General features: G+C 43.5%; 1 protein-coding gene across 3 annotated transcripts in view; it reads right to left on the reverse strand.

The window, feature by feature from the left end:
* Positions 1-5,810: 5,810 nt before the first annotated feature.
* PBX3 (PBX homeobox 3) overlaps positions 5,811-25,987 on the reverse strand; it is a 216,221-nt gene continuing 196,044 nt past the window's right edge. For 2 of the 3 annotated variants that reach the window (XM_043916837.1, XM_043916838.1), the window contains exons 6-9: positions 12,506-12,671; positions 10,954-11,066; positions 10,092-10,181; positions 5,811-7,360 (exon numbers count right to left, since the gene is read on the reverse strand). In XM_043916837.1, the coding sequence (XP_043772772.1) occupies positions 7,268-7,360; positions 10,092-10,181; positions 10,954-11,066; positions 12,506-12,671 (462 nt within the window). In that variant the 3' untranslated portion in view covers positions 5,811-7,267. The remainder of the gene's footprint in view (positions 7,361-10,091; positions 10,182-10,953; positions 11,067-12,505; positions 12,672-25,987) is intronic. The other variant, XM_043916839.1, reaches the window with a different exon arrangement.

Consider the following 25,987-nt stretch of genomic DNA (forward strand, 5'->3'; position numbering starts at 1 on the left):
AAAAGAATCAGCCTTTTATTATCTCCTGCGATGGTGGTAAGAGGTGAGGCCAAGGTCTGAGTCCAGTCTTGAGGGCTGGGAGTGAGTGGGCCAGAGTAGGTGTACTGAAGAGGCCAAATGTCCCCCAGGATCCTCACTAAGCAGGTGACATTCCCTGGCCATTTCTCTGCTGACCGGAACTGATCATTCTAGCCAGAGGAGGCAGAGATGACCAGGCATTCCCCTATAACCTGGAGCACCGTGTAACAATAACAGCAATGAGAAGGGAACACACCCCACCCCACAGGCCAGGCACCGTGAGTGTGACTCGTTAATCGTTACAACATCCCTACCAAGAAGGTAGGAACAAATTCTCCCCATTTCACAGATGAGGAAACTGAGGTCACACAGAGAGAGTGGTGACATGCCCACAGTCACACAAAGCTGGAAAGTGGCAGAACTCAGTCTGACTCTTCACACCACCTCATGCTGATTGGAAAGCGATGAGCCAGCCTGGGGGCAGAAGAGCAGGGTTTTGCTAACAAGCGATTGAAAGGGGACACAAGCTGGAATTCAAGTGCAAATGATCATCACAAGGCAAGCCGTGGGCTAACGGAGAGTGAGAGCGGCCGGCTTCAGCCCCTGCAACACGCAGGACCCTGCACTGGTACCGACTTGCTTGATCCTCCCTACGATGCTGGGAGGCAAGTGCCTGACAGCAGAGGAAACAGGCTCAGAGAGCTTACAGAACTTGCGTGAGGACACACAGCAGGTGCGAAGCAGAGCCGGGATCCCCCCACGGGGTTCTCACCCGGAGCCCCCGTTCATGAGTGCTAAGCCACGGTGCGTTCCTCTCCGCAGGGCCACACAGAGCCCTGGGCATCTGTTTTCGTCTCTGGGGTGAGGCCAGTACCTGCTCGGCTGGGTGGTGACTCCCGGCAAAGCCCGTAATGGGGCTCAGCTGGAAGGAGGCTCCATGAACACAGGCTGAGTCTGGAACAGCTGAGTGATCAAGACCGCGGGGAGGTGGGCTCACGGTGCACGGGGCGGGGCCCCAGGCCCAGCGGGGACACGCTGCAGGCCATTCCTTGGCCTGAAGTGCCTGTGGACATGGCGCCTCCAGAGGGGGTCCCTGGGGTCCCAGGCGCCTGGGGAGAAGAGCCGATGGCTCTGTGTCGAGGGGAAAGGCTGGTACCCGTCCCCTTCTCTCTCAGGTCCCACCTCCGAGCCTGTCCAGCACGACAAGAAAGAGACACTGAGACAGCCAGACACAAACAGTGGGAAATGTACGTTTTCCCACAGTCTCCTAAAGAACCCGCCTGTCAATGCAGGAGACATAAGAGATACGAGTTCGATCCCTGGGTTGGGGAAATTCCCTTGAGAAGGGCATGACAACCCACTCCAGTTTTCTTGCCTGGAGAATCCCGTGGACAGAGGAGCCTGGAGGGCTACAGTCCATGGGGTCGCATAGAGTCAGACACGACTAAGCGACTTAGCATACACATATCCCGTCAGACTCATATTCCATCTCTGTGTGTGTCTGGCCAAGTAGCTTCAGTTTTCCCATCTGTAAAACGGAGAGAATGCTAGAACCTTTCTCCCGAGGCCACTGTACTTGGAGAGAGCCTGGGACGGAGGAACAAGCATCCACGTTGGCACCCATGACGTTTCCGCTCACCACTCCCCGCTGGCCTGCGCCCAGGCCCTTCCCCTTGCCTGGTCCTCCCCCTCTGGCCTCTACTCCCCACCCCCCTGGCTAACTCCTGCCTGGTCTTCCTGAACCTCCTCCTCGGATGTCCTGGAGTGGTGATAAAGCGGTACCCAAGGGAGGAGGAAGGGCCTGGCTCCATGGGAGGACACGGTCGCCTGGGCCCAGCCTCAAAGGACAGGCGTTCACCAGGGAGATGGGTACAGAAGCACAGGTCCAAGAAGAGAGAGTGAGGAAACCAAGGCTCAGGGAAGTTCAGTCCCTCACCCGAGGTCACACAGCCGGGAGGAGACAGAGTCAGGATTCAAACCTGCGCTTGGGGGACTTCCCTGGCGGCCCAGGGGTTAAGAGTCTGCCTGCCAATGCAGGGAACACGGGTGCCATCCCTGGTCAGGGAAGATCCCACAGGCTGTGGGCCAGTTAAGCCCACGACAGCAATGACAGCCTAGCGTCGGGGAGCCACAGCTACTGAGTCCATGTGACGCAACTACTGAGCCCACACACCCTAGAGCCCGTGCGCTGCAGAAAGAGAAGCCTCTGCAGTGAGAACCCATGCAGTGAAGAGTAGCCGCCACTCACAAGTAGAGAGAGCCTGTGCGCAGCAATGAAGGCCCAGTGCAGTCAAAAATTACTGAATAAAATGGTCCATCTTTAAACAAAGAACAAAAACCAAATCTGTGCCTGGGGGTGGGATCTGCTCGCACACGGGGGGTGTAGGGGCATGTGGGCAGTGGGCTGAGGGCCCAGGAGCCAGGGCTAAGCGGCACACGGCCTGGACAGGCCCCCACGGAGCACAGGTCCTTGTGCACGGCATCATGACACGCAGCGCGACAGCTACCGTTCCCACTGTTCGCCTCCTTTAGCTACGGCGCCAGGCCCGGGCCCGCCAAGCAGAGCGTCTTCCTTGTCCCTCCTCCCACGCTGTCTCTGACACACCTCCCGTCCGCCCCACAGGACACACGTCCTCAGGGGCCCAGGTGACGAGACAGAGGTGGGGGGGCTGCAAGCTTCAAGGAATTTGGGGTGGGGGATGGTTCCCCTGGTCACGTCGCCCCAGCAAGGACCTTCCTTTTCTCCCCTGCAAGCTCACAGGGGCCTCTCTCTGTCCCACTCCAAGTGGCCACTGAACGTGTCACAGGGGCCTCTGCGGGGCATATACCAGCTCCGTGGGAAAACTTGGACAGGTGATGTCACCTCTTTGAGCTTCAAATCACCCATCTGAAGATGGGCAGATAGCACCCACAACATGGGACTCCATGGGAGATGCTAAGTATAGAATTTACCTGGCGGAGATGCTGGTGAACTGCAGCTGTCAGCCCGGGCGGGGAAGGTCCCTTTCCCTCAGCACCAACGTGTATCTTACACCCCAAACACCTCTCCATCTGGGAGACTTAGCCCCCTGCCACCTCCCCTACTCAGTAAGGAGCTGAAGGGGGCTCTCCAGACCCCCCGCCCTCCCTGGCTTCTGCCCGGGACTGGCACCAGACCGATGCCAGTCAGCACTACAGAGAAGTTCTAAGCCAGTTGGCAAGCCCACCTGGTCCACTGTCCTTAGAGGCTTCCACGCCACCCGCGCACCTCCTGTCCAGCGTAGCTCCTCAGACACGGGCTCCAGAAATTCCTGAAAGTATAATGGAGCAGGATTCTGCGGGGTCTTCCTGGGACAGACCCCCTCCCTGTAGCCTCTGCTGTAGCTCCTCTCCAAAGGCCCTGGATAATAGTGTTTGAGGCACACTTCCTGAACTGTTTCGCAGATGCTAAAACCACCACCAAATGGAAGAAATTAACTACCTGATGATCCCGAGCATGTAGCCCGCAGCCCCCAGACCTACTGGCGCCTAAGGATTGATAATGTTCACCCCTGTGGCACCGCCCTGTTACCATCAGCCAGAGAACTGCGTGGGAGTTGATCTCCCACCCTGGGACGCCCCTCCCTCACCTGGTCTTTAAAAATGCTTCGCTGAAACCCATCAGGGAGTTCAGGCTTTTTGAGCACTTGCTGTCCTGAGCTCCTTGCTTGGCGCCCTGCAATAAACGGTGTCCTTTCCTTTCCCCACAACCCAGTGTCAGTCAATTGGCTTTACTGTGTGTTGGCAAGTGGACACAAGTACACAGTGTCAGTAACAAAAGTACACGTCGTGTCATAGAAGCCCCCATGTACCCTTGTGCATCTAACTGGATGTGTGGACAGGCCCCCTAACCTGCAATGGGGTGCTTCTGCTGGTTTCCTGCTGCTGTGTTCTTTGAACTTGTGAATGGGTTGTGGGGTCCTCACTTCTCCTGTCTTGGGGTTCAGACGCCTACCAGTCTCTCCAGCACCCTGTCTGCTTTCTGAACAAGGGCTAGGTCCAGGATCTTGGCCCCTTGAGGGCAGGGGCCTGATTTCACTGTGCTCTGGATCGAGAGCCTAACCCCTTTCTTACCCCAGAAAAAGTACCTGGAGAAATCTATCAGATCAATACATTTCACCCAATTTGGAGGGAGACCTAAGAGCCTTGGGGCCCAAGACTTGCCCCCATTTCCTTATCTATGAAGCCAGGGTGCTTCTGGCCTCTGCTAGAGGGGTACTGAAGAGCAGAGAGGGAGTTATGTACAAGTGCCTCCGAAACTAGCTTCTAGGAAAGCAATTGCTGTTTTCATTGAGGCCTCCCCAGAATAAAGACTCATATCCTTCCCTCCTCAGTCATCATGTGAATCTCCAACACCGCAATGTACTTTTCTCACTAGGCTAGCCCGAGAGGAGACCTGAGGTGGTTCTTAGGAAACGTGTGTTTCTAGACTTTAAAGAAGATGTATTTGTGTGTGCATGTGTGTCTGGTTTCCACAGGATATTTTTGCAAAACCACATAGCGAAGCGATTGTTTTATGTACAAAGATAAGAAAGGCTGACCCATAAGCTAATTGAATCATGCAAATAACTGCTTAGCCAGGGGAGAGATTCCTACAGGCAGGCGGAGAGCCTGCGTGAGGGAGGACAGCTTTGAGGGCAATCTGTTTTATAAAGTTTACTCTCTCAGTGTAACTGCCTCAAGATTAATGGGAACGGTGGCCCTAGACCTTGCTTTGCCTGGCTCAACCAACTGAAATAGTAAAACAGTTGTATTTATCAGAGACAATTTGCTGCAACTGATTAACATTAATCTGATTTCCTGTGAGTCGATTTCCTCGAGATATAGTAAACAGGCCAATTACCTGCTATCGACTTCTTTTATTACAAAGCTTTAGATATTAACGACAGATGTACATGTAAATACATAGAGTTTCTGACAATGTGAACAAAACAATGTTTAATCCAGCTAAAGGATTTCTAGTTGGTCTTACATCTTATCAGTTTAGTTTTCAAAGCTATGCTAAGAGAAGTTGTGGTTTTTGTCTGAAGCTCACTCTTTTTGGACAAACTTTCCTTTGTTCGAAACTGGTATCTTACAGAAGTTATGAGCAAAGAAGTCAATGTGACAAGACTGATTATTTATTCAAAAATGACCAAACAGGAGACTTCCCTGGTGATCTAGTGATTAAGAATTCACCTGCAATACAGGGGATGCAGGTTTGATTCCCAGTCAGGGAACTAAGATCCTACACGCCATGGAGCAACTGAGCTCATGCATCACAACTTGAGTCCTTGCGCCACACACACATGAAAAGAGATACCGTGTGCCCCAAGGCCCCATGCAGCCCAATAAATAAATAAAAATAAATATAAAAAAATTACTAAATCGGTCTTTGCATCCAGCACGTGCCGGATGCATCATTAGGTCAGGAGAGAGTGAGCTACAAGAATACACAGAGACCTGGGCTCCAAGTGTGGCCCTTGTTGGCCTAGGCCTTTGACTTTGTGGCATCTGCTTAACTTTTATGAACTGCAGTTTCCTAATCTGTGAAACGGGGATGGTATTTTCCTTGTGGTATTCTTAGAGTGTAAGTGTCAAGTGAGGACACCTCACAGTGGTCTGGTAGCCGACCTAGAGCCTGCAGAGTGTGGTCAGCCACTCCAGCCTCATCTGGACTCGTCTCCGAGTCCCTCTAACAGGTTACCCATTTATATGCTTAGGCTTCTAGGCGGGTTTTCTTGTCTGCCTGCACAGACTGACTCACGTGGTGGGGTAAGAAATTTGCATCAACATTTAATCATGAAAGCAAAAAGTTTATTCATGTTTGAAACTACATATAACTACCACGAGGAAGACTTTTTCAATCCAGGGCGTAATCCAGTTAGAAAGGAACACGAAACGTTTTTTAATACATTAGAATCACCGCCACAAATTATTTTCATGACTCAATCAGTTTCAGAATCGCATACAATACAAAAAGAGAAAGGAGAGGGGGCCCTATTACACAGGGTGAAATATACAGTACTGAATACTGAAATCTGAATGCATCACAATTAGTCATCGCTTTTTTTTTTCTTTTTCTTTTTTGCATGGATTAGTAACAAGATGAAGAACATTCAAAATGCTTCTCGGTATTTACAACAGTTTTACTGATCCTGTGTTAATTTAAGACCCAATGTTTCCACTCTCGGTTTTTTAAAAGTTGCAAATGCAACCCTGATTTTTCTTTTAAAAGATTACAATGTACATTACATTTTATGAAGAGAAACAAAGAGTTAATTACAAGATGCAAAAAGATAAGAAAGAGACAAACTACAGCGTGAGTATTGTTCAGAGGTAGTAAGTGAGCACTCTAAGCTACAGAACATGTTGAAATTCTATTGGTTCGTATGAGTTCGCATGAGGTAATAAAGCTGTGTTTTGATTGGTGAGATGTATAAATACTCTTTTGCTACACTATATACAACACTCCAGAGAGCAGGGCCTTTGTGTGGATGCCCAGAGGACGTAGCAAACCTTGACAAGTCTGTGCAGCACCCAGCGCACACCATATAAAACCCCCAGACGGATCTCGTGGTCACCTGTATCAGCAGCAAGGATCTTCATCTCTCAAAACAATCTGGATCCATAATGTCATTACCGAGCAGACTCTGGGCACTGGTGCTTTCAGAGAGAGAAAAGATGCTACCGGTCTCTGATCTAATTATAACATAAGAAATCGAAACACAAGTGTGACGAGGAAGATTCTTAAACACAACCATCATTAACAGTTAGCCAAACAGCTCCTTTATTCCAACTCCATTAGTGATATGAAAGAAGGACAATCCAAGTCTGCGATGGAAATATGCAAGAAGTTCAATTTAGGTGAGGTGAGTCTTTGTATCTGCTTTAACGATTGAGGTTTAGCATATATGGTACTTTTTTACCCTTAAGGCCAAGTAATTGGCAAGTGAGAAACCATTCATGTAAAATATTGATAATAAATTATGATAAAATAGCTACAGGACTGTCAACAATGTTAAACCTTGGCCTAATTGGATAAAGTGCTTTTTTAACATTGTGTGTTTTTTAAGTATAAATACAAATGATTATGATTCCTTAAAAAACAGATTTACCAAGTTCTCTAATAAGACAAGGTTTTACAGTAAAGCTGTAGATGGTGGGCTACAAAAAGCGCTTTCCTTTTCCTCCTATTGCTCTGAATGCACGGATCAAGGCATGTCAGCTCAGGGAAAAGTGTTGCCGGAGATTAGTTAGAGGTATCGGAGTGCACACTTCCTGGGCCTTCGGTAGGAGAAGTCACAGAAGATGGAGTTGTTGCGTCCTGCCAGCCTCCATTAGCCTGAAAGGAGAAGCACAGTTCATCGGTGCACGTCTCCATATTAATTCTACTCCCTGACTGAAAATACCCTGATGACAACATGAGAGCAAAGATGCATTAGCAAAATGTATTTTCTAAACCCACTTTGGCAGGAGTTTGAAGCATGTGTTAAAGTGGGATTAAATGCATGTAAAACAAATCCATCCTACCAAGTAAAGACTTGGCAATAAGTCAGCACGCTGAAGGAGGGCTTCAGCTGGTCTGGAGCTGGCACCTCACTCGGTCTTTGATTTGCTGGTAAAAATCAAGTGACTCCAAAAAAAATTTAAAAAAACTTATAAGAAGGGAGCAGTGGAGAAGCTCAATGCAATGCTTTGGCAAGACCTCGAGCTCCACAAATACAAGCCTCAACCCGGCTTAATCCTCGTTTCCATAGAGAAGAGGTCCCCCCCAACCTTTTTCTATACATGCCTGACAGCCAGCTCCTATAACCCTTGGAAAACGAAGGCCAGAATTTCCTTCCAAATAGGATCGTGTAGAATGAAAATGCATGAACTGTTGGGGCACACACACTATTCAAATCCGGATTCCAATTATCTGTAAGTGGGGCGCCTACTCGGGCTGTTGCTAGTGCTCCTCACAGGCCGCCGGCCCTTCCCGCCTCAGACCTGCACCGGCAGTAACAGTGCTCAGAAACAAATTTGCCTTATGTCTCGGCCTATAGAGGCAATTGCTGAAATCAATGTCTGATCAGATTTCTGCTGTGGCAGACAGCTTGTCGCTACATATTTTTGTGTCAGTCAAGAAGAGGGAGGTGCTGGACTGGTGAGCTGGGGAACACTGAGTGGGAGTGACGGGCGGGCCTTTCTGGAGAGACGGCGAGGGGGGCTGGCTGACACCCAGAGCCTGCGGCACAGGCCGGCCTCCTGCTGCACGGCCCCAGGCCCAGAGCCCCTGCACCAGTTGGGGTGCAGGCCGGGGGGTCTCCTCCTGCTTCCCGCACATCCACCTGCAACTTGTTTCACGAGTCCACCCAAAACGTCTTCTTTTTAGGCCTATGCCGCTAGGCTAAGAACTCTGTCTAGATTCCTCACCCAGCCCTGGGCTGGGAATTTCTCCTTCTCCCAACATGTTGTTCGTAGGGAACCCTTAAGTCTTCAGATTAAATGCAGGGTCCTGCACATAAAGCACCTTTCCTCCCTGTAGGTCCACAGAGAAATGGCAAGGAGAGGGTAGAGAGAAGAACCAAACTACCTCACAGAGCTGACCAGAGTCGAAGGCAAATGGGTTTTCCAGGCTGGAGGTGCATTCAATCCAGGTTAGGAAGATAAATAAATAAAGCTATGGCGGTTTATTTTCAAAGCCTTAGCTGTGTAGGTTGGATGCTGACAAGCACGTGTGTGTGTGTGGACGTGAAGAAATCCTCTTTTCTATCTCAAAGGTAAGCTGCTTTCACCCCTCAGGTATGAAAATCTACTTAGAAAAAGAAAAACTCTTACACAGATACAAGTCTAAAGATATTCCATCTGAAGTAAACATCATTCCTCTTTTATCCAAATTTATAAACAACAAATGTACAATATTTTTACCCAGCGTGGCAGCTGGAGGAGAGGTTGTCAGCAAGCATTCTTTTTTTCAAAATAAATTAATCCTTACTCTGGTGGTTTGAGATTATGCACTGTATTATACAACAGCGCCTTATCAAGCCTCATCAGCGAAGATGGAATTCATGTCTGTAAAATGCTGCAGGCAATCACAGTTTCATATTTTATCATGTTGATAAGGATATCGCACATTCTCTGAAGCATTTCAAAACACTTAAATGAAAAAGGAGAAATGCAACTAAAAGGCTTTTTATATGGTTTGTTGTGGGTTATTATGAGTTATTTATAAACCCAAAAAGAAAGATTTGACATTTCCAATGTAAAAGATTTGAGTATTTAATGGTCCTTTTTTCCTTTTACAATTGAACATCCTCAATCACTTTTTAAATCATTAATATTTACTCTCAGAGCAAGCTAGGCCCTAAAAGGGGAGAATTTTACCTATTTTCTTTCTGACTCTGTGTTGGGCAGTTCATTTCCGCCGGGTCTGAAATCCTGGATTCTGTCTGCCTCTCTACCCTGGGGACCCAATCTCCCCCCGCCCCACACCCATCAACTCTTTCAGGTGCTTTGTTTGCTATTTTCCATCCATGTCAGGGTGGGAGGGAAAAGGAAAGTTTTGGTCAATTGGTTACAAAAGTTTAAATTATTCCCTCCATAGGTGATAACTGAGAGGCCATTAAAAAGGCTGAGCATGTTCCCCTGCAAACACTGACAATGTAGCAAGTTGCTCTTAAGACCAGGAATCTTTGTTTAGCTTGGTGTGTCAGTCTGCTTGGGGCCCTCATCCCCTTCACCTGAGCTGTGTTTGGGAATTTTCCCCACTGCCTGAGTCTAAGATAAATGACCTGTTTTCACCATCTCCCTGGAACACAGCACAGCCAGCAGAAGATGGCATCTTAATGGGCTGATGCTTAAGTCTCTATTGATGACAGAAGGCCAGCCACCCTGGGCCTCTGTGAGGACTTCTAATGGCATGAAGGTAACATCAGTGTTTGGGCTCATAAAAGTACAGTAAAGCTGCTGCCTTCCCCCACGTGCCAGAAAGATGAGAAGCCAAGTCAAACGGCCATTAATTTATTTATCAGTCACTGTTTACCTGACACTGTTCCTACAGCTCTTCAAGTCTTGCTCCCCAGAGTACTCACATTTAAATTATGTGGACTGTACAGTGAATTTCCTCCAAGGCCATCACTGTAGCCTCCCGTCTGATTGATAACATGACGGAGGGTATCCACCTAGAAGTGAGACAAAACAAAATTCATCATCCCCAAACTATTAAAACATCATCACTTACAAAAGGAAACAATTTGAATTATGTCTGCCACGAGGGTTTAGCATCTTGAATGAGAGACAAATTTATCAATCAAATGTGACTGGCAGAATTTCAACAATTCCTTGCATATTTAAACTCATACATCTGTTTTTCATGCCAGTTAAACAATAACAGCTTCATGGCAATGCAAACTTTTCATCTACACCAACAAAATGTGTGTGGCTGTGGGTGAAAACTACTTATAAATATATATACTAGTGCTCACTCTCTCTCACACCACCCCCCCCCCGAAAAAAAACAAGTAGTTGCTTTCCATTAAGAGGATGAGAAAAACAGCTGAACCTGGAATATACTTTAAGAACTCAGGTTTCTGTATTCTGACTTTAAAAAAATACAGAAATGAAACAGAGTAATATGTTTTAGAACCATACACACACTGGCACACACAATTTTTCTGTTCTATATTGTTACAGAAGCTAGATGCACCCAACCCCCCTCCATGAGCTCAAGCCAGAGCCGAATGCATTCACAAAGTGTATCAGGTTTGAATCATCCAAAGTCACTGTTCACTTGACTTCTCATTCAATTAAATGGTGGGGCAGATGGGTCATGTCCGGAAGCACCCAGCTCAGGCTCTGCACGATGTGCAGACCACTTCCGTGGGGCGAGAGGAAGGAGTTTTGAGCCCAAACCCTACCCTGCTAGAAAGGCCCCAGCTGGGGCATTTCTCCTACCTGTGATTGCACATTGGCTCCGACTTGGGACCCTTGGTAAGAATCCCCATTCAGACTCTGCATGTTCATGAACATGTCCCCAGAATTTGGGAGGTTAAAAGAACCAGAAGAACCTGGAAAGGAAAGAGTTAAGTAGCTGAATAACAGAGAGCTACACACATAATCCTCAAAGACCCAGAGGCAGGGAAAGGAGAAGAAGTAAAGAAGGGAAAGTTTGTGTACAACATACAGCATTTCTAGATCTAAGAGGATGGAGAATAACTGCAAGGAGTGAGGTCCTGTGATTCATTTTGCATCTAGAAAAGTCTTAGTGATGGGGAAACCCAACTATGAAACAAAGGAAGAATCAAAGCAGAGAAACACCTAGCAGCTGGCTTGGAACTATCCCCTTGTTTTCATTTATCTCCAGGACTTGGTCATTAAGTGAGCTCCTCACCATCATTAGCTGTCACGGTGGACAACTAACCAGAGAAGAAACATTTTTCTGAAGCTTTAAAAAAAAAATTCCTCCAGACTTTTATTATTTTCATTTAAAAAATGTATTTACTATTTCCTTAGCCACACCAAGCATGTGGGATCTTAGTTCCCCAACCAGGCACTGACCAGTGCCCCCTGGAGTGGAAGGGCACAGTCTTAACCACTAGCCTGCCAGGAAGTCCCTGAAGCTCTTTCTTAGCCATCCACTCTGCCTAACTTTCATCAGTTTCCACGTTCCATTAAAAAGAACTTGGGGGGTGGGGTGGGGTGGAGGGAAAAAGAAGACATCAAAACAAATAAAAACCCCTCCCTTTCTGAATTTTTAAAGATTATATTTAAATTATCTCCTTAGAAAAGCCCCTTGAATTGCTTCTTAAGCCCATCTGTTTGGGCTAGCTGCACATCTTTCGTTGCTACTCAAGTTCCTGTAATTTTAACATGTTTCCAACTCCATCAAAAATGCCACAAAAAATTTGGCCAAAATGTATTGTATAAGGAGCCAAGATACTGCATCCATGTACTAACTACCATCTCTCTCACAGCTAACCACGTCCTGATCAGCTAATCACGTGCTGAGCCTACCAAGTCAGCACAGGTACTGAGGAGATGTAAGGACCGCAGACTTGAGTCTGCAGCCACATCAGGGAGAAAGCACTCTGGTACTAACCCCAGCATTCCCGCCTCATTACTCACAGCAACAGGTCAATTTCCCACTTCTGCTAATTCACTTGACCTCTGACAGACCACTACGGATTTTAAAATGACACATGGAACAATATAGTTAAAATAATCATTAGGGATAGCACTGGGCCTCACTGCTCTACTAAAAACCACTTCTAACTGTGAAAGTTCTAGGATCTACTGATAGTGAGTGGCACTCACTATGAACAGTGGGTTTATAGGCCGTCTGGTCATCCACTCATTCACTGATTCCAGGAACAAGCCTGCATTTTAATAGAAATCTTTCTCATGAGTCCACTGTGTCCTCAGTATGCTCTTGTGTCCTGGCCCGTGAGACAGAGCTGTGTGGCCTCAGGCCTCCTGAGCCAAGGGGGGAGTGGGCACCCGCACGCACCAGAGTTCGGCGTGGTGGGCGAGTTGGTCTGGTTGTTCTGCACGGCTGCGGCCACTGCGTGCGCGGCTGTCACGGCTGTCTTTGCAGCATAGAGGTTGGCTTCTTCCTGAAACTTGCCGATATTCTTCTTGTACCTGATTCGTTTGTTGCCAAACCAGTTGGATACCTATAAATCACAGGGACATGAGTAAGGGGAAGCGAGGATCAAAGGAGGAAATAAAAATCAAATTTCTGATACTAACTGTAGGACCCCCGGGGGAGACCTTGCAAGACACTTGATTCTAGCCTGTGATCACATCTCGGGGATAAAGCAGAATGGTGCTGAGGCTCGCTCACTCTTTTGGCAAACCTCTCAACACTCTTGGAATAAGACTATTTCTTGGAGTTACTAAAATGGCTGGAAGTGTTGTTCATCAAAAATATTCAGTTGGTGTATACCGATTCATATATAAATGATTAGTCCTCCCCCCATCCCCAAAGGAGCTGAAAAATGAAAGGAAATGTTTGCTAAGTTAGGTAAATAATAAGAAACACTTGTGAAAGAATGACTTGTTCTTTTGGGGTCTGGAACAATTTTGGCAGCTGTACAGTAGAATCATGTTTGGTCTGCTGAAAAGAGTAACATCAATTAATAATGGATGAAAAACCCCTTTGTCTCCCGCCTTAGAAGATACTGTATGTCTGCCAAGATGGCTGCTCAAGTTCTGCCAGTTAACATGCGAGAAGGTCACAACGTGAAAACTCAGGCAATTCAATAAGGTCAAATGCAAATACAGAATCAGCGGCTGATTTCATCAGGTGGAATATACTTATTTCTTTTGCGAACTACTTATGATGTCAACCAGGACAAATGGAAGAGATTTCTTAGAAGGATCTTGGCAACAGGCAGATTTCATCACATTTCACTGACAACAAAACTTCAGCCCAAGATGCACTGCTTATAGTTACATTGAGTCTTTAGGCACCTCGGAAGCTTAGCTATATAAAGAAGAAGCTGAAACTCACACAGAAATGTATGAATAGGTACCCACTTCACTATGTAAAAGGTGCTGACTTCTCTCTTGTTAAAGTAACAGTTTAAAAATACTTTTTAATAATTTCTTAATCATCTTTCAAAGGAGCATGTTGCAGTGGTATCAGGCAGAGTGGGTCACAGTTTCATCCTGAATGGCTATTTAGGGACCCTGAGAAAAGATAAGGAGTGAGTGATACGAGTCCTCCAACCCAACTTATACCAGTGGGCACGCTGGTTGACCATCTCTGCCAAGCCTTTAATTGCTTTGGAAATAGATCTCTCATTCTTCAAACTATGGTGCTCACCCTTCCAGGGAAAGCTGGAGAGCCCTGGCAAGGGAGCCACATGAGGAAGACAATGTTGGCCTGCCGCTGCCCACACACAGTCCCATCCTGGGGAGTCACTGTGTGCACATATGTGTGTGCACACACATGCCAGCACATTCGCTGAAGACCTGTGCAGTTACCATGAGTACAGGTTCAGACAGAAACAAGCCAAAACTCGTCAGGAAGCAAATATGCTGCAGATCAGGCCTTCCCAGCCATTTCTGTTCCACTGTCATCTCCCTCACCCAAAAGGAAGGATTATGTGTCCCTTCTTTCCTTCATTTCAAACAGTGGTGGGAATAGTAACTATTTAATAAGCATCTCCTTTGCACCAAGCATTACACAAAGCCTTTTGCACACATTTTCTCAAGTAGCATCTTAACAATCTCAAGGGCTAGGTGGTTGATTGTCATCACACAGGCCTCACATCTGTTCCAAATCTAATGACCTTCTCTCGCTCAACTTGTTTTACCACTCAGCAGCATCTGACACTTGTAATTATCACCTCTGACATTATGCTTCTGCTTCTCCTTCCCTGACACACTATGGTGTGTGTGTGTGTGTGTGTGTGTGCGCATATACACACTTTCTCCAAGACTCAGCTCTTAGCTCTCTTCTTTCTCCTTAAGCGATCTTATATCTATTAACAATTTCAACTATAGTCTCTGTGAACCAGACTTCCACCTCTATCCCTAACTTCTATGAAGAATTTCAGTTCTCGATTTTTAATACATTTTCTTATAAATGTTCTGCCACAATCTGCAACTCAAGAGGTCTCAAATGGAACTTGGGTGTTCTTTAAACCTGCGCCTCCTTCTCTATTTTCTATTTGTGTCACGGCATCTCCACCACCAGCGACGTGGTACTCACTTTGAATCTGACTCCACTGTAGGCAACTCCAATGGATACACAGTACTTTACTCAGAACTAACATCTGGTTCCCTTCCAATTCCACGTACGGGCCTTAGTTCCAGTATCTAGGCTGTCACAATATTAGGCTCTCAAGCAACCCTGAGGGACCCAACTCCACTCTGCCTTCTTTCAGCCCCATATGCTTGGGGCAGGTGTTTGGGGCAATAGTGTAGGGCGTGCTACTGGGTGGCAGAGTTAGGAGGGTACACAAGTGATGAGGGCCTGGGCCAGGCAGAACAGGAGCTGTGGAAAGGGCAGAGGTCATGGAAGACAAATAGGCAGAATTTGGCCACCGACTCATAATGGAGGCCAGGGGAGAGGGAGAGGCTGACGTGATGCTAAGGTGGGGCCCAGGCCTCCAGGAGGATGGAGGCAGATGCTCTGGGAGGGATTTTTGCACCAGGAGAAGGCAGCCTCAGTGACTATGAGATTCATTCCCATACCAGAATTATGTCTCTAAAAATAAAGGTTCTAAATTAAGATAGAAAATAACCCTAATGGTATTCGTTCTGGTTATGCTTGTTAAAGCAAGTTCTCATAGCCCTTACTTTCACAAGCCTACCCTACTTTTCACAAGCATGTCCTCAGCTCAGAAGGCAGACCTAGAGAACTGCCACACAAAATCCCCCTTCAATATACAACATCACTCTAGCTTGTCTGATTAAGACTGTCAGGCCTTTGAAAGAGTTAAATATTGAATATATAGTGGAAAGGGAGATATTCCTGGCTGAGAGGGAATTTGGCATTTCTTAAGCATAATTAATGAAAATTCCCCAACTCTGAATTTAGCAACAAAGGCCCATTTTAGAATTCTCTTCTTCTAAACAATTCTCTGTTGGATTCCATACTTTGTAGTTAATATTACCTTGACAATCAGAGAAGCTATAATACATTAATGAAACCTAGCCAGGAAAATCAGATTACAGCTTTATTAACAGTTTCATAATTGAGGAATCTCCATACCATTGAAGGTCTCATCTCCAGATATGTAAGAATCCTGTGTTTATGCATACCCCTGGACCAATCAAACAACAGTCATCACTAATAAAGGTTTATTTAATTCTCATAGTAAAATTTTAATATCACCAGCAGCCTGGGGAAGCTTTAGCAAGTGGATTTGCTTGACATCAGATCGTTTCTATTCTGCTAGTCCCAATACTTCTTAATCTTTAATATCAAGGCAATTAAAATTAATGGCCACTCATCCGAAGCTACTGTGGGCAGTGTTTCCTTGACATCAATTGTTTGATGGGATTACCTAGAGGTTAAACTAACAAGCAAGGTTTAATTGGAAGCAATGAAAGAAGCAGTGATCATACGTTATGTTTAACCTGCATAACCACATCTAAATGAATATCTAAAAATGTTAAACTATTTCTCAAATTAAAATATGCACGTCACATTCTGATATCACAGATTTGGGTATTGCAGCTATCAGCTATTAAGACCACATTGCTGCAACTGGGATCAGGGTAATTAATGTAGAAATTGACACCTAAATTCAGTTTTTTTTTTCCACCTTTTAAAGACACCTAAATTCAGGAGTTCTTTTTCACCTTTTAAAAACAGATGGATACAACTAGTTGCAAAAGTCAGCCAGTAGGAAGCACCAAAAGCTACAGAGTACATGCAGTACCCCCCTATGCAGGGCTCACAGTGGAGTCAGGCTGTACACACGTGCTTGAAGGAGAGCAGAGCTTACTCTGTCTTTGAACTGGAATGGTCTGTAAGTTGGTCCCAGAATAGAAACACGGGCAGGAAATTGGTGGAGAGAAAGGGAATATTTTGTCCCATGCTTCTCTTTTGAGCTGCATATCAAGGATTCATGACTCTGGACTGTGCAGAAGGCAAAGGGCTGGGCAAGAATTTTAAGATCAATTAAATATGAGAATAAAAACACAAGTACTCTCCTCCTCCTACTGATGTTTATCACTACCAGCTCCCAGGCTGTATGCCTTTGGCAATCAGGGGAATGAGTAGTGAGCATTTTGCAGGGTGTTGATTTTCTGGAGCCCTTCTGCAAGGCCAAGAAGTGACTGGAAAAGCTTCTGTTCCCTCCCATTTACTATAGCCATGCATTCCCCTGACTCTATTCAGCTGCAGACTGCCAAATGCCTTTAAAAAGTAAAATGTTTTCCTTTTTAAAAAATGTTTTATCTAAGTTGGTTTAGTGTTAATTTCTGCTGAGCAGCAAAGTGATTCAGTTACACATTTGTCTGTGTACGTAGTTGCTTCAGTCATGTGCGACTCTGTGACCCATGGATTGTAGACCACTAGGCTCCTCTGTCCATGGGATTCTCCAGGCAAAAATACTGGAGTGGGTTGCTGTGCCCTCCTCCAGGGGATCTTCCCGACTGAGGGATCGAACTGGAGTCTCTTATGTCTACCTGCATTGGCAGGCGGGTTCTTTACCACTAGCGCCACCTGGGAAGCCACATATATATTTGTTCATGTTCTTTCTATCATGGTTTATCACAGGATACTGAATATACTTTCCTATACTATATAGTAGGACCTTGTTTATATATACTAGTTTGCATCTTCTAATCCCAAACACTCAATCCTTCTTTCCCCAATCCTTCCTCCTCCTTGACAACCACAAGTCTGTTCTCTTCATCTCTGAGTATGTTTCTGTTTCACAGATATGTTCATTTGTGTCATATTTTAGATTCCACATATAAGTGATATCATATGGTATTTGTCTTTGACTTACTTCGCTTAGTATGGTTATCTCTAGACCCATCCATGTTCCTGCATATGGCATTACTTCCTTCTTTCTCATAGCTGAGTAATATTTCAATCCGTGCATATGCACACACACACACACCACACCTTCTTTGTCCATTCATCTGTTGATGGACATCTAGGTTGTGTCCATGTCTTAGCTATTGTAAATAGTGATGCCATAAGCCTAAGGGTGCGTGTATCTTTTTGAATTACAGCTTTGTCTGGGTATACACCCAGAAAAGGGACTGCTAGGTCATATGGTAACTCTATTTTTAGTTTTTTGAGGAACCTCAATACTGTTTTCCATAGTGGCTACACCACTTTACATTCCCACCGATGGTGTAAGAGGATTCTCTTTTTTCCACACCTTCTCCAACATCTGTTATTTATAAGCTTTTTAATCATGGTCATTCTGAGCAGTGTGAGGTGGTACCTCTTTATAGTTTTGATTTGCATGTCTCTAATAACTAGAAACGATGAGCCTCCTTTCATGTGCCTGTTGGCCATCTGTACGTCTTCTTTGGAGAAATGTCTATTTATGTCTTTTGCCCATTTTTTTTATTGGGTTGTTTGTTTTTTTGGTTATGAGTTGTATGAGTTGTTTGTATATTCTGGAAAGTAAGCCTTTGTTGGTCATATCAGACACTAAAAAGGAAACACTAGAAAGGGACTGTAAACAAACAATCCCTTTTAAATCGCATCAAAAAGTATTCAGCAGTAACCCTGACACAGGAGGTAAAAGATTTGCTAAGAGCCACAAACGTTAATAAAAGAAACTGACAGTGACTCAAAGGTGAAAAGATGTCCCATGCTCTTGGAGTGGAAGAGTTAACACTGTTAAAATGGCCAGACTACCCAAACAATCTATAGATTTAATGTGATTCCTATCAACTTACCCATGACATTTTTCACAGAACTAGAACAAATAATTCAAAAATTTACATGGTACCATAAAAGGCACAGAATTGCTTTGGCAATTCACAGAAAAAAGAACAAAGCAGGAGGCATACCCCTTTCAGACTTCAGATAATACTACAAAGCCATGGTAATCAAAACAGCATGGTACTGGCACAAAAACAGACATATGGATCAATGAAACAGAATAGAAAGCCCAGAAATAAACCCACACACCTATGGACAATTGATCTTTGACAAAGGAGGCAAGAACACATAATGGGGAGAAGACAGTCTCTTCAGCAGGTGTTGGGAAAGTTGGACAGCCACATGTAAATCAATGAAATCAGAACACACCCTTACATCAGATGCAAAAAGAAACTCAAAATGGCTTGAAAATTTAAACATAAGACATGATACCATCAGACTCCTAGAAGAGAACATAGGCAAAACATTCTCTGACATAAATTGTACCAATGTTTTCTTAGGTCAGTCTCCTAGGGCAGTATAAAGAAAAGCAAAAAATAAACAAATGGGATTTAATCAAACTTACAAGCTTTTGTACAGCAAAGGAAACCATAAATGAAAGGAAAAGATGACCTACAAACTGGAAAAAATTAAAATGTTTTTAAATGTGCAATCTCAAAAAGACAAACTTAGAGAAACAGGGTAGAGTGGAAGTTACCAGGGATGGATTATAGCTAATAATACTGTATCACACACTTGAATACTGCTAAGAGAGTGTATCTTAAGTGTTCTCACCAGGAAAAACAAATGGTAACTATGTCATGGGATGGAGGTGGTGTAGCTAACACTGGGCAGTAATTATTTTGCAGTTTTTAAATGTATTGTATCAACCTGCTGCACACCTTAAACAGTGTTATGTTTCAGTTATAGCTCAATAAAGCTGGGGAGAAAAGTAAAAATGCTTTCCAAATACAGTAACTAAATTCAACTTCTGTATCACTTTTTTACTTTTTTCAAAAATATACCCAGTGCCTTCTACTCACTTAGAGTCTTTAACTCTGAGGTAGATACATCAGATGTGGGCAGTATCACATGTTGGATAAATACTTGGGACTTGGTCTGGTTTCAAATCCACACTGTTATTTACCATGAGTGGCCCTGGACAGATTATTTAAGTATGCCTCTCATATACAATGAGAACAATAATAAGAAGAGTAATATATTTCTCATAGAAATGTTAGGTACATTAATGATTTGGGCCCATAGTGATTACCTAATACTATTAATTATCACTGTCACCCATGTTTTATTAATGAAGAATCAAGAGATGCAGACTACACACAAGTGGCCCTAAATCATATAGTGAAGTGTGACAAATCCAGATTTCAACCCCAGAACTCCCCATCAATTTTTCCCCCTTTTTTACAATCAACTGAGGTGTGTTTATTGAATATGTGTTACAGTCAGTGCTGTACTAGGTGCCATGGGGAGACAAAAAACTAAACAGGAACTTCTTCTTGCCTAGAACTTACAGTCTGGTCATAAAACAATGCTACACACTAGAATAGTTAACAAAAATTGCATGATGGTGATGATAACAGACTAAACTGCAGAGAATGGACTCTAAGTGCACAAGGAATCTGGAGGAAGATAAGCCCCAGCAGGTCTGGGAAATCAAAGGAGAATTCAAAGGTAAGGTGAAATTTGAACTGGACTTCAGCTTCAATTCAATTCAATAGTATTTCTACTGAGACTCTATATTTCAGAGGTACAAACCTCTAGAAGTCCTGTTCAAACAAAGAAGCCAAAAACATAAGCTGCCTCCATCTACCTGGACCTCTCCAAGATCCCAGAGACTTTTTCTACTTTCTAACTTGACTCCCCTTTCCTTAATTTCTTAACCTCTCTTTTATAATGAAAGGGGAAGGAGACACCATTCTAAAGGAAAAGAGGAAAGGGGAATCAAGGGGTGTTTCTGCAAGGAGTGTTTCTGGAAGAAGTGAGGTCTAACAAGTGAGGAACACTTTCATTGTGGAGAACAAGGGAGCCGAGAGAGGGGGAGAAGCCATGGGTACCAGGGTGAAGCATCTGACAGACCAGCAGCCTCTGGCTAAGAAACAGGAGAGGGGAGAGTGCTTCAGACCAGGGAAAGCCTGAAGAGGAGCTCTGCTGGGGCTCTCACCACCCACACCACCCCAGGGCTCACGAAGTGGAAGGGAGACTGAGGTTGCGGGGAACAGTTCCCATGAGACCACCTGAAGCCAGGTGAGGCAGCCTTTTGTCTAGGGACCTGTCCCATATTAGTAGTCTGCACATCTTTTGCTGGAATACTGTCTGAAAAAAGGTGAAAAATCAGGTACTTGCTCATACATTTTTTTTCTCCTTTGTACATTTTTTAAGTTGGCATCTACAATTTTTCATTATGAGCTTACAGTTATAAACAATGTTATTTTAGTATGCCATAAATGTTGACATTTTAAAATAAAACTCTAACGCTGTTCTTTAAAATGCATCCAACCAAATATAAATAGCAAATTGATACCCACTATCCATTTTAAAAACATATAAACTTGTTTTTCTTTAATAGTCAAAAATTTTGTGTTCTCTTTTGTTTTTGGAACTGTATTTCCATTTCATTTCCCTCCCATATTATATTAATGCAATATACTTTTATGTTTTACAAGTAATATATGGAAGTTGAAAATTTTAAACTCTTTTTTATTTCCTGTAATTATAAGGCTCTACATGCTTAACATGTTCTGGATTAAGCTATCAGTACAGGGAGTCTAAAATTAATCAAAGCAATACAAATACTTATTTTGATAAATAATACTTACTTTGACCATCAAAAATAAGGTTTTATCACACATTCATTTATTTTTTTAATAGCTGAAAAAAATACTTTATTGTTAAAAGTTCTATCTTTATCAGCATTGAAATTCCCTCTTATGAAGTCAGAGTTCTTCAGAGGGGAACACTGGTTTAATTCTGATTCACTAACTTATTTGTAAACCACTGAATACTTTGAACACATTCTTCAATTCAGAATCAACACATGCATTTCTTAAGCAGAAGGGTGCTGGGTTATAAAGTGCTGACTGAAGGGGGTTTAGTTATCACCAGTAATTCACACAACCCTTTGTTGAGCACCAGAAAGGGTCTCACACTTTTGGGCAATGAGTGGAGTACCTATTTCATAAAGTAGGAAAAGAACAGATGGAAAGGGGAAGAGGAAAAAGGACAACCACATGAACTTTCACTCCAGCAGCTTTCTGAGGCAAGCGGGTTTTAGGAAGGAGTATGTGTATATACATTTATACACACACACACACACACACACACACATATATATATATATATACACAGGAAAAGGAAAGCTGACCAGTGAAACCCTTTTAAAACCATGCCTGCCCTTGTACCCTCTGGAAAATCTTCAGCTACTCTGTGAAGCATGTGCACTCTCATTTAAGACTGCTGCCTTTTCCATGACGACAATGAGAACCAATTAATTTTTTATTTCAGTCACTCCTGGCAAATAAATTTGAAGAAATAAAAAATACCTGGAATAAAAAAAAAAAAAAGACTGCTGTCTTGAGTGATCAGGCACACTCTGTTTGCATTAACTTCTTTTATTTATTTATTTACCTTAATTAATTAGTTAATTTACTTTCTGGCTGCACTGTGCAGTATGTGGGATCCTAGTTCCTCAACCAGGGAGAGAACCCACATTCCCGACAGTGGAAGCCTGGAGTCCCAACCACAGGACCACCAGGGAAGCCCCATGGATGCATTAATTTCTCTGTGTGAGGACACGTGGAAGTCCCTTGGATGGGATGCATCTAGGGAAGACCTTGAGTTGTAAAAACAAGGCTCACTCAGGCAGTCACTTTGATGTGTCACAGTGACCTTTAGGAGCTCAACAAAAAACAAATTTGTCACATCAGGAAATCAAAAACATTTAAAGAAACAAACTGAGAGCAGTAGACACATTTTACTTATTATTTAGCATAACCTTTCTGTAAAGCCAGCCAGCAAATATGGGTATACATATGCTTGGATTCAGCATTACTTAGAATTTATCTTGAGTAAATATTTAGAGATACATATGAAAGAGATTTGTTACAGTCTTACTTAAAATAGTAAAAAGAGAGGTGATATTAATTTATAGCACATCTGTATAATGGAATATAATCACTGATTAAAAATGTTGAAGACAAATATTTATTGACATGGGGGGACTATTCACAATGTATTGTAAAGACAAGGAAAGGGCTTTTTCTTCCTTCTCATAGAGAATGAGAATTTGAGGTGGGGTAAAAATACACATAGACATACATAGGTGTGTACATGCAAACATACACATACATGTATGCATACAAAAAGTACTAGGACACACGTCTTTTATCTTTTGGAATGGATTTACAAGTAAATTCTAATTTTGTGTTTTTCTATGTGTTTTCAAATATTCAAATTGATTTCAGATGAGTAATTGCTGGGTTTTTTTTTAATTAGAAAAAAAGACTTTCAAAAAACATGCACTTTTCAATGAAAAATGTAACCAATCTTCTTTTTAAAAAAGAAGTCATTTAGAAGTCATTTAATAATCCTGAAGAGTGTAACTGCCAGGCCCACACAGCTACAGGACTCAACAATCCCATTTCTGTATTCTATCTGAAGGATGGGGTTGGCAGGTCTGAGAATTCTTGAAATAATTAAAATCAGATACTTTGTAATTCTCAAACCACTAAAGTTCCCCAGATTGCTTTGCCTTTAAGAAAAATGTCATATTCAAATTTTAAAAGCTAGACCATCTACAATGTCTCTATAGTCACTGAAAGCCAATTTATTAATTAGCATTAATTGTACCTTACATTTCAAATTCTATCACTCCATTTATTTACCATTTTAATAATAATGTTAAATAAAAGAGAAAAATTATTACTTAATGACTTAATCTTCAATAGGGAGAAGTGCAGAACTTTAGAGTTCATCCTCAGTTTGGCTTCCTTACAGACTTAAGGGAGAGAATGGGCACTTGTTTAGAAAAGCAGCAGCTGACACCAAAACATAATTACTGAGATTAGCAAACTGAAAATTTATGAAGCACAGATCTTAGAAAAATTTGCCATTGTGTTTCCAATGTTTACTTGTGATGCATACTTTATGTATTGTGCCTAATTAAATGCAACAGATTATGAAATGCTGAAAGGCCAAGTCGTGTATAATGGAACATGTAGCTTATTTACACTGTAAACAATTTTACCTCTAATAAATAGTTTCTCTCTAATCAATATGTTTTCATCCCCATTATGTGGTTCGATGTGAAATGAGGGATGGAAGCCAGATCCTGTTCAATTTTTAAAGTTAATGGTGTTAATAAACTAAATCTCATTCCATTCCTCTCCTTCCCAAGGGCACACAACCAGTAAAGTTTATAAAAAGACAGAAAGGCTGGACACACTGTAGACGACCACACGGATGCATTCCCCTGAGAACCCAGAGGGCACCTGAGAGCCGACAGACCTGCATGTGAATCCCTGCTCTGTCATTTCCTAGCTGTGTCACCTTCGTGCAGTCACATCATGTAAGTTCTCCTTTCCTGGTCTACAAGATGGGGTAACAATGCCTGCTCTCCACAGGGCTGCCTTGAATGCTAAATGAGATAATATGTTAAAAGGTACAGGATTGAGCCTGAGATGTGCTAGGCACAGGTAAGTGTTAGCTCTTCCTGTTCTTAAAACAAACAAGCAACAAGAGCAACAACAACAAAACCCTCTGCAGGTCACACTTCCTCTCATCGCAAGGTCAGGTCACCCTTTCTATGAGAGTTCTGGATTCTGAGAAAGCCTGTCTCTGCCCCCAGTACTGGCAGGGTCCTGGCAGTGGGGACTAGGGAGCAGTGAGAGAAAGGAAAAGGGGCTGCCCCCTTGTACACCTGAGCGTGAAAAGCCTTCTCCCAGGAGGGTGGATCTGACCTAGAGCTCCTGTCCACCACACGTCCGTGGGGCGTGGTTCCACACAAACAACTGACAGCTCTACCCTGGCCTCCCGGCCCCTCCCTCGCTCCCGCCCCAGCACAGCCACTTGCCGGGCAAGGCAGTGGACCTGGAACTTGTAGGAAACCTGGGTTTGGATCCTACCTGTACCTGTATTTTAAAAGCAGCCATTTATGGAGAGCTCATTTAAAGCCAGTCATTTTACCAGGAATTTTACATTATTATCTAATGTAGCTCCACAAAGACCCAGTTTAACTTATGTGAAAACTGAAGTCAGAGAGTTTACCTAGCTTGCCTGAGGGCCACAGCTTTTCCTGTACTTTCCCCGCTATACCTTGTGTAATAAGACTTCCTTATCCTTAATATTCTTCATAAAACAAAAAGAATTCTTCTTTCAACTTTTATTTTCTATTGTATTAGGTGGTTAGGGCTACCAAAGCAGGGAATCCCATGGAGGTTATAGAGGAACCTATTCAATTGTATACCTACCTGACACATTTTTAATTTTTTAATGAGAGAAATAATTTTTTCTCTCAAATTTTTAGCCTACTTTTTCAGTGTAAAATATTTCATTTCCTTTATGGTTAAAATGTGAGCTAGCCCAAGAATCCAGACCATTTCATTTTCTTTTTAGAAAGTAAGTTCCAAATTCTGAACAACTGACTTGAAAACCAGCTTTGGAAACACAATTCACTTCTAACAGGAGAACTGAACAAACAGAAATTCTGTTTCCATAGTATCTGAAATAATTTAAAACAGATGCACTTGTCAAGTACTGTATTTTTTTTATTTGAGGCTGTGAAAAATTTTATTGCCATAACGTACTGACACCCTTACAGTTTGGCTCTGCCCTTTCTACTCTGTGCATGATAGACTGGTAACTGCTCGTGACATTCACAGAGAGGCTCATCTGCAAAAGTATATAAAACGTCAGCCTCGCGGCCACAGTACATGAAGAACAGATGACACCGTTCATCTCTCTAAAACACATGCTGAGGGGTGGTTCTAAATTACCACAGACAATGTTTTCAGTTAAAGATTCCTTTAAAATTATTTCTCTCATTAAAAAATAAAAAATGTGTCAGGTAGGTGTACAATTGAATAGGTTCCTCTATAGCCTCCGTGGGATTCCCTGGTAACTCAGCTGGTAAAGAATCTGCCTGCCATGCAGGAGACACCCCAGTTCGATCCCTGGGTTGGGATGATCCACTGGAGAAGGGATACCCTACCTATTCCAGTATTCTTGGGCTTCTCTGGTGGCTCAGCTGGTAAAGAAATTGCCCGCAATGTGGGAGACCTGAGCTTGATCCCTAGGTTGGGAAGATCCCCTAGAGAAGGGAACGGCTCCCCACTCCAGTATTCTGGCCTGGAAAATTCCATGGACTGTATAGTCCACAGGGTCAGAAAGAGTCAGACACAGCTGAGTGACTTTCCCTTTCACAGCCTCCATGGAAAGACTCTTTGACAGATTTTGGATTTTTTTTGGTTTGCTTGATCTTTTAAAGAGCTTTTTTCTTTTTAGATGTGGGCCATTTTTTAAAAAGTCTTTTTGAATTTGTTACAATATTGCTTCTGTTTTTTGTTTTGATTTCTTGGCCTCAAGGCATGTGGGATCTTAGCTCCTGGACTAGGGATCGAACATGGA

Source organism: Cervus elaphus, chromosome 11 (genome assembly GCF_910594005.1).
Source record: "Cervus elaphus chromosome 11, mCerEla1.1, whole genome shotgun sequence".
NCBI classification, from domain to species: Eukaryota; Metazoa; Chordata; class Mammalia; order Artiodactyla; family Cervidae; genus Cervus; species Cervus elaphus.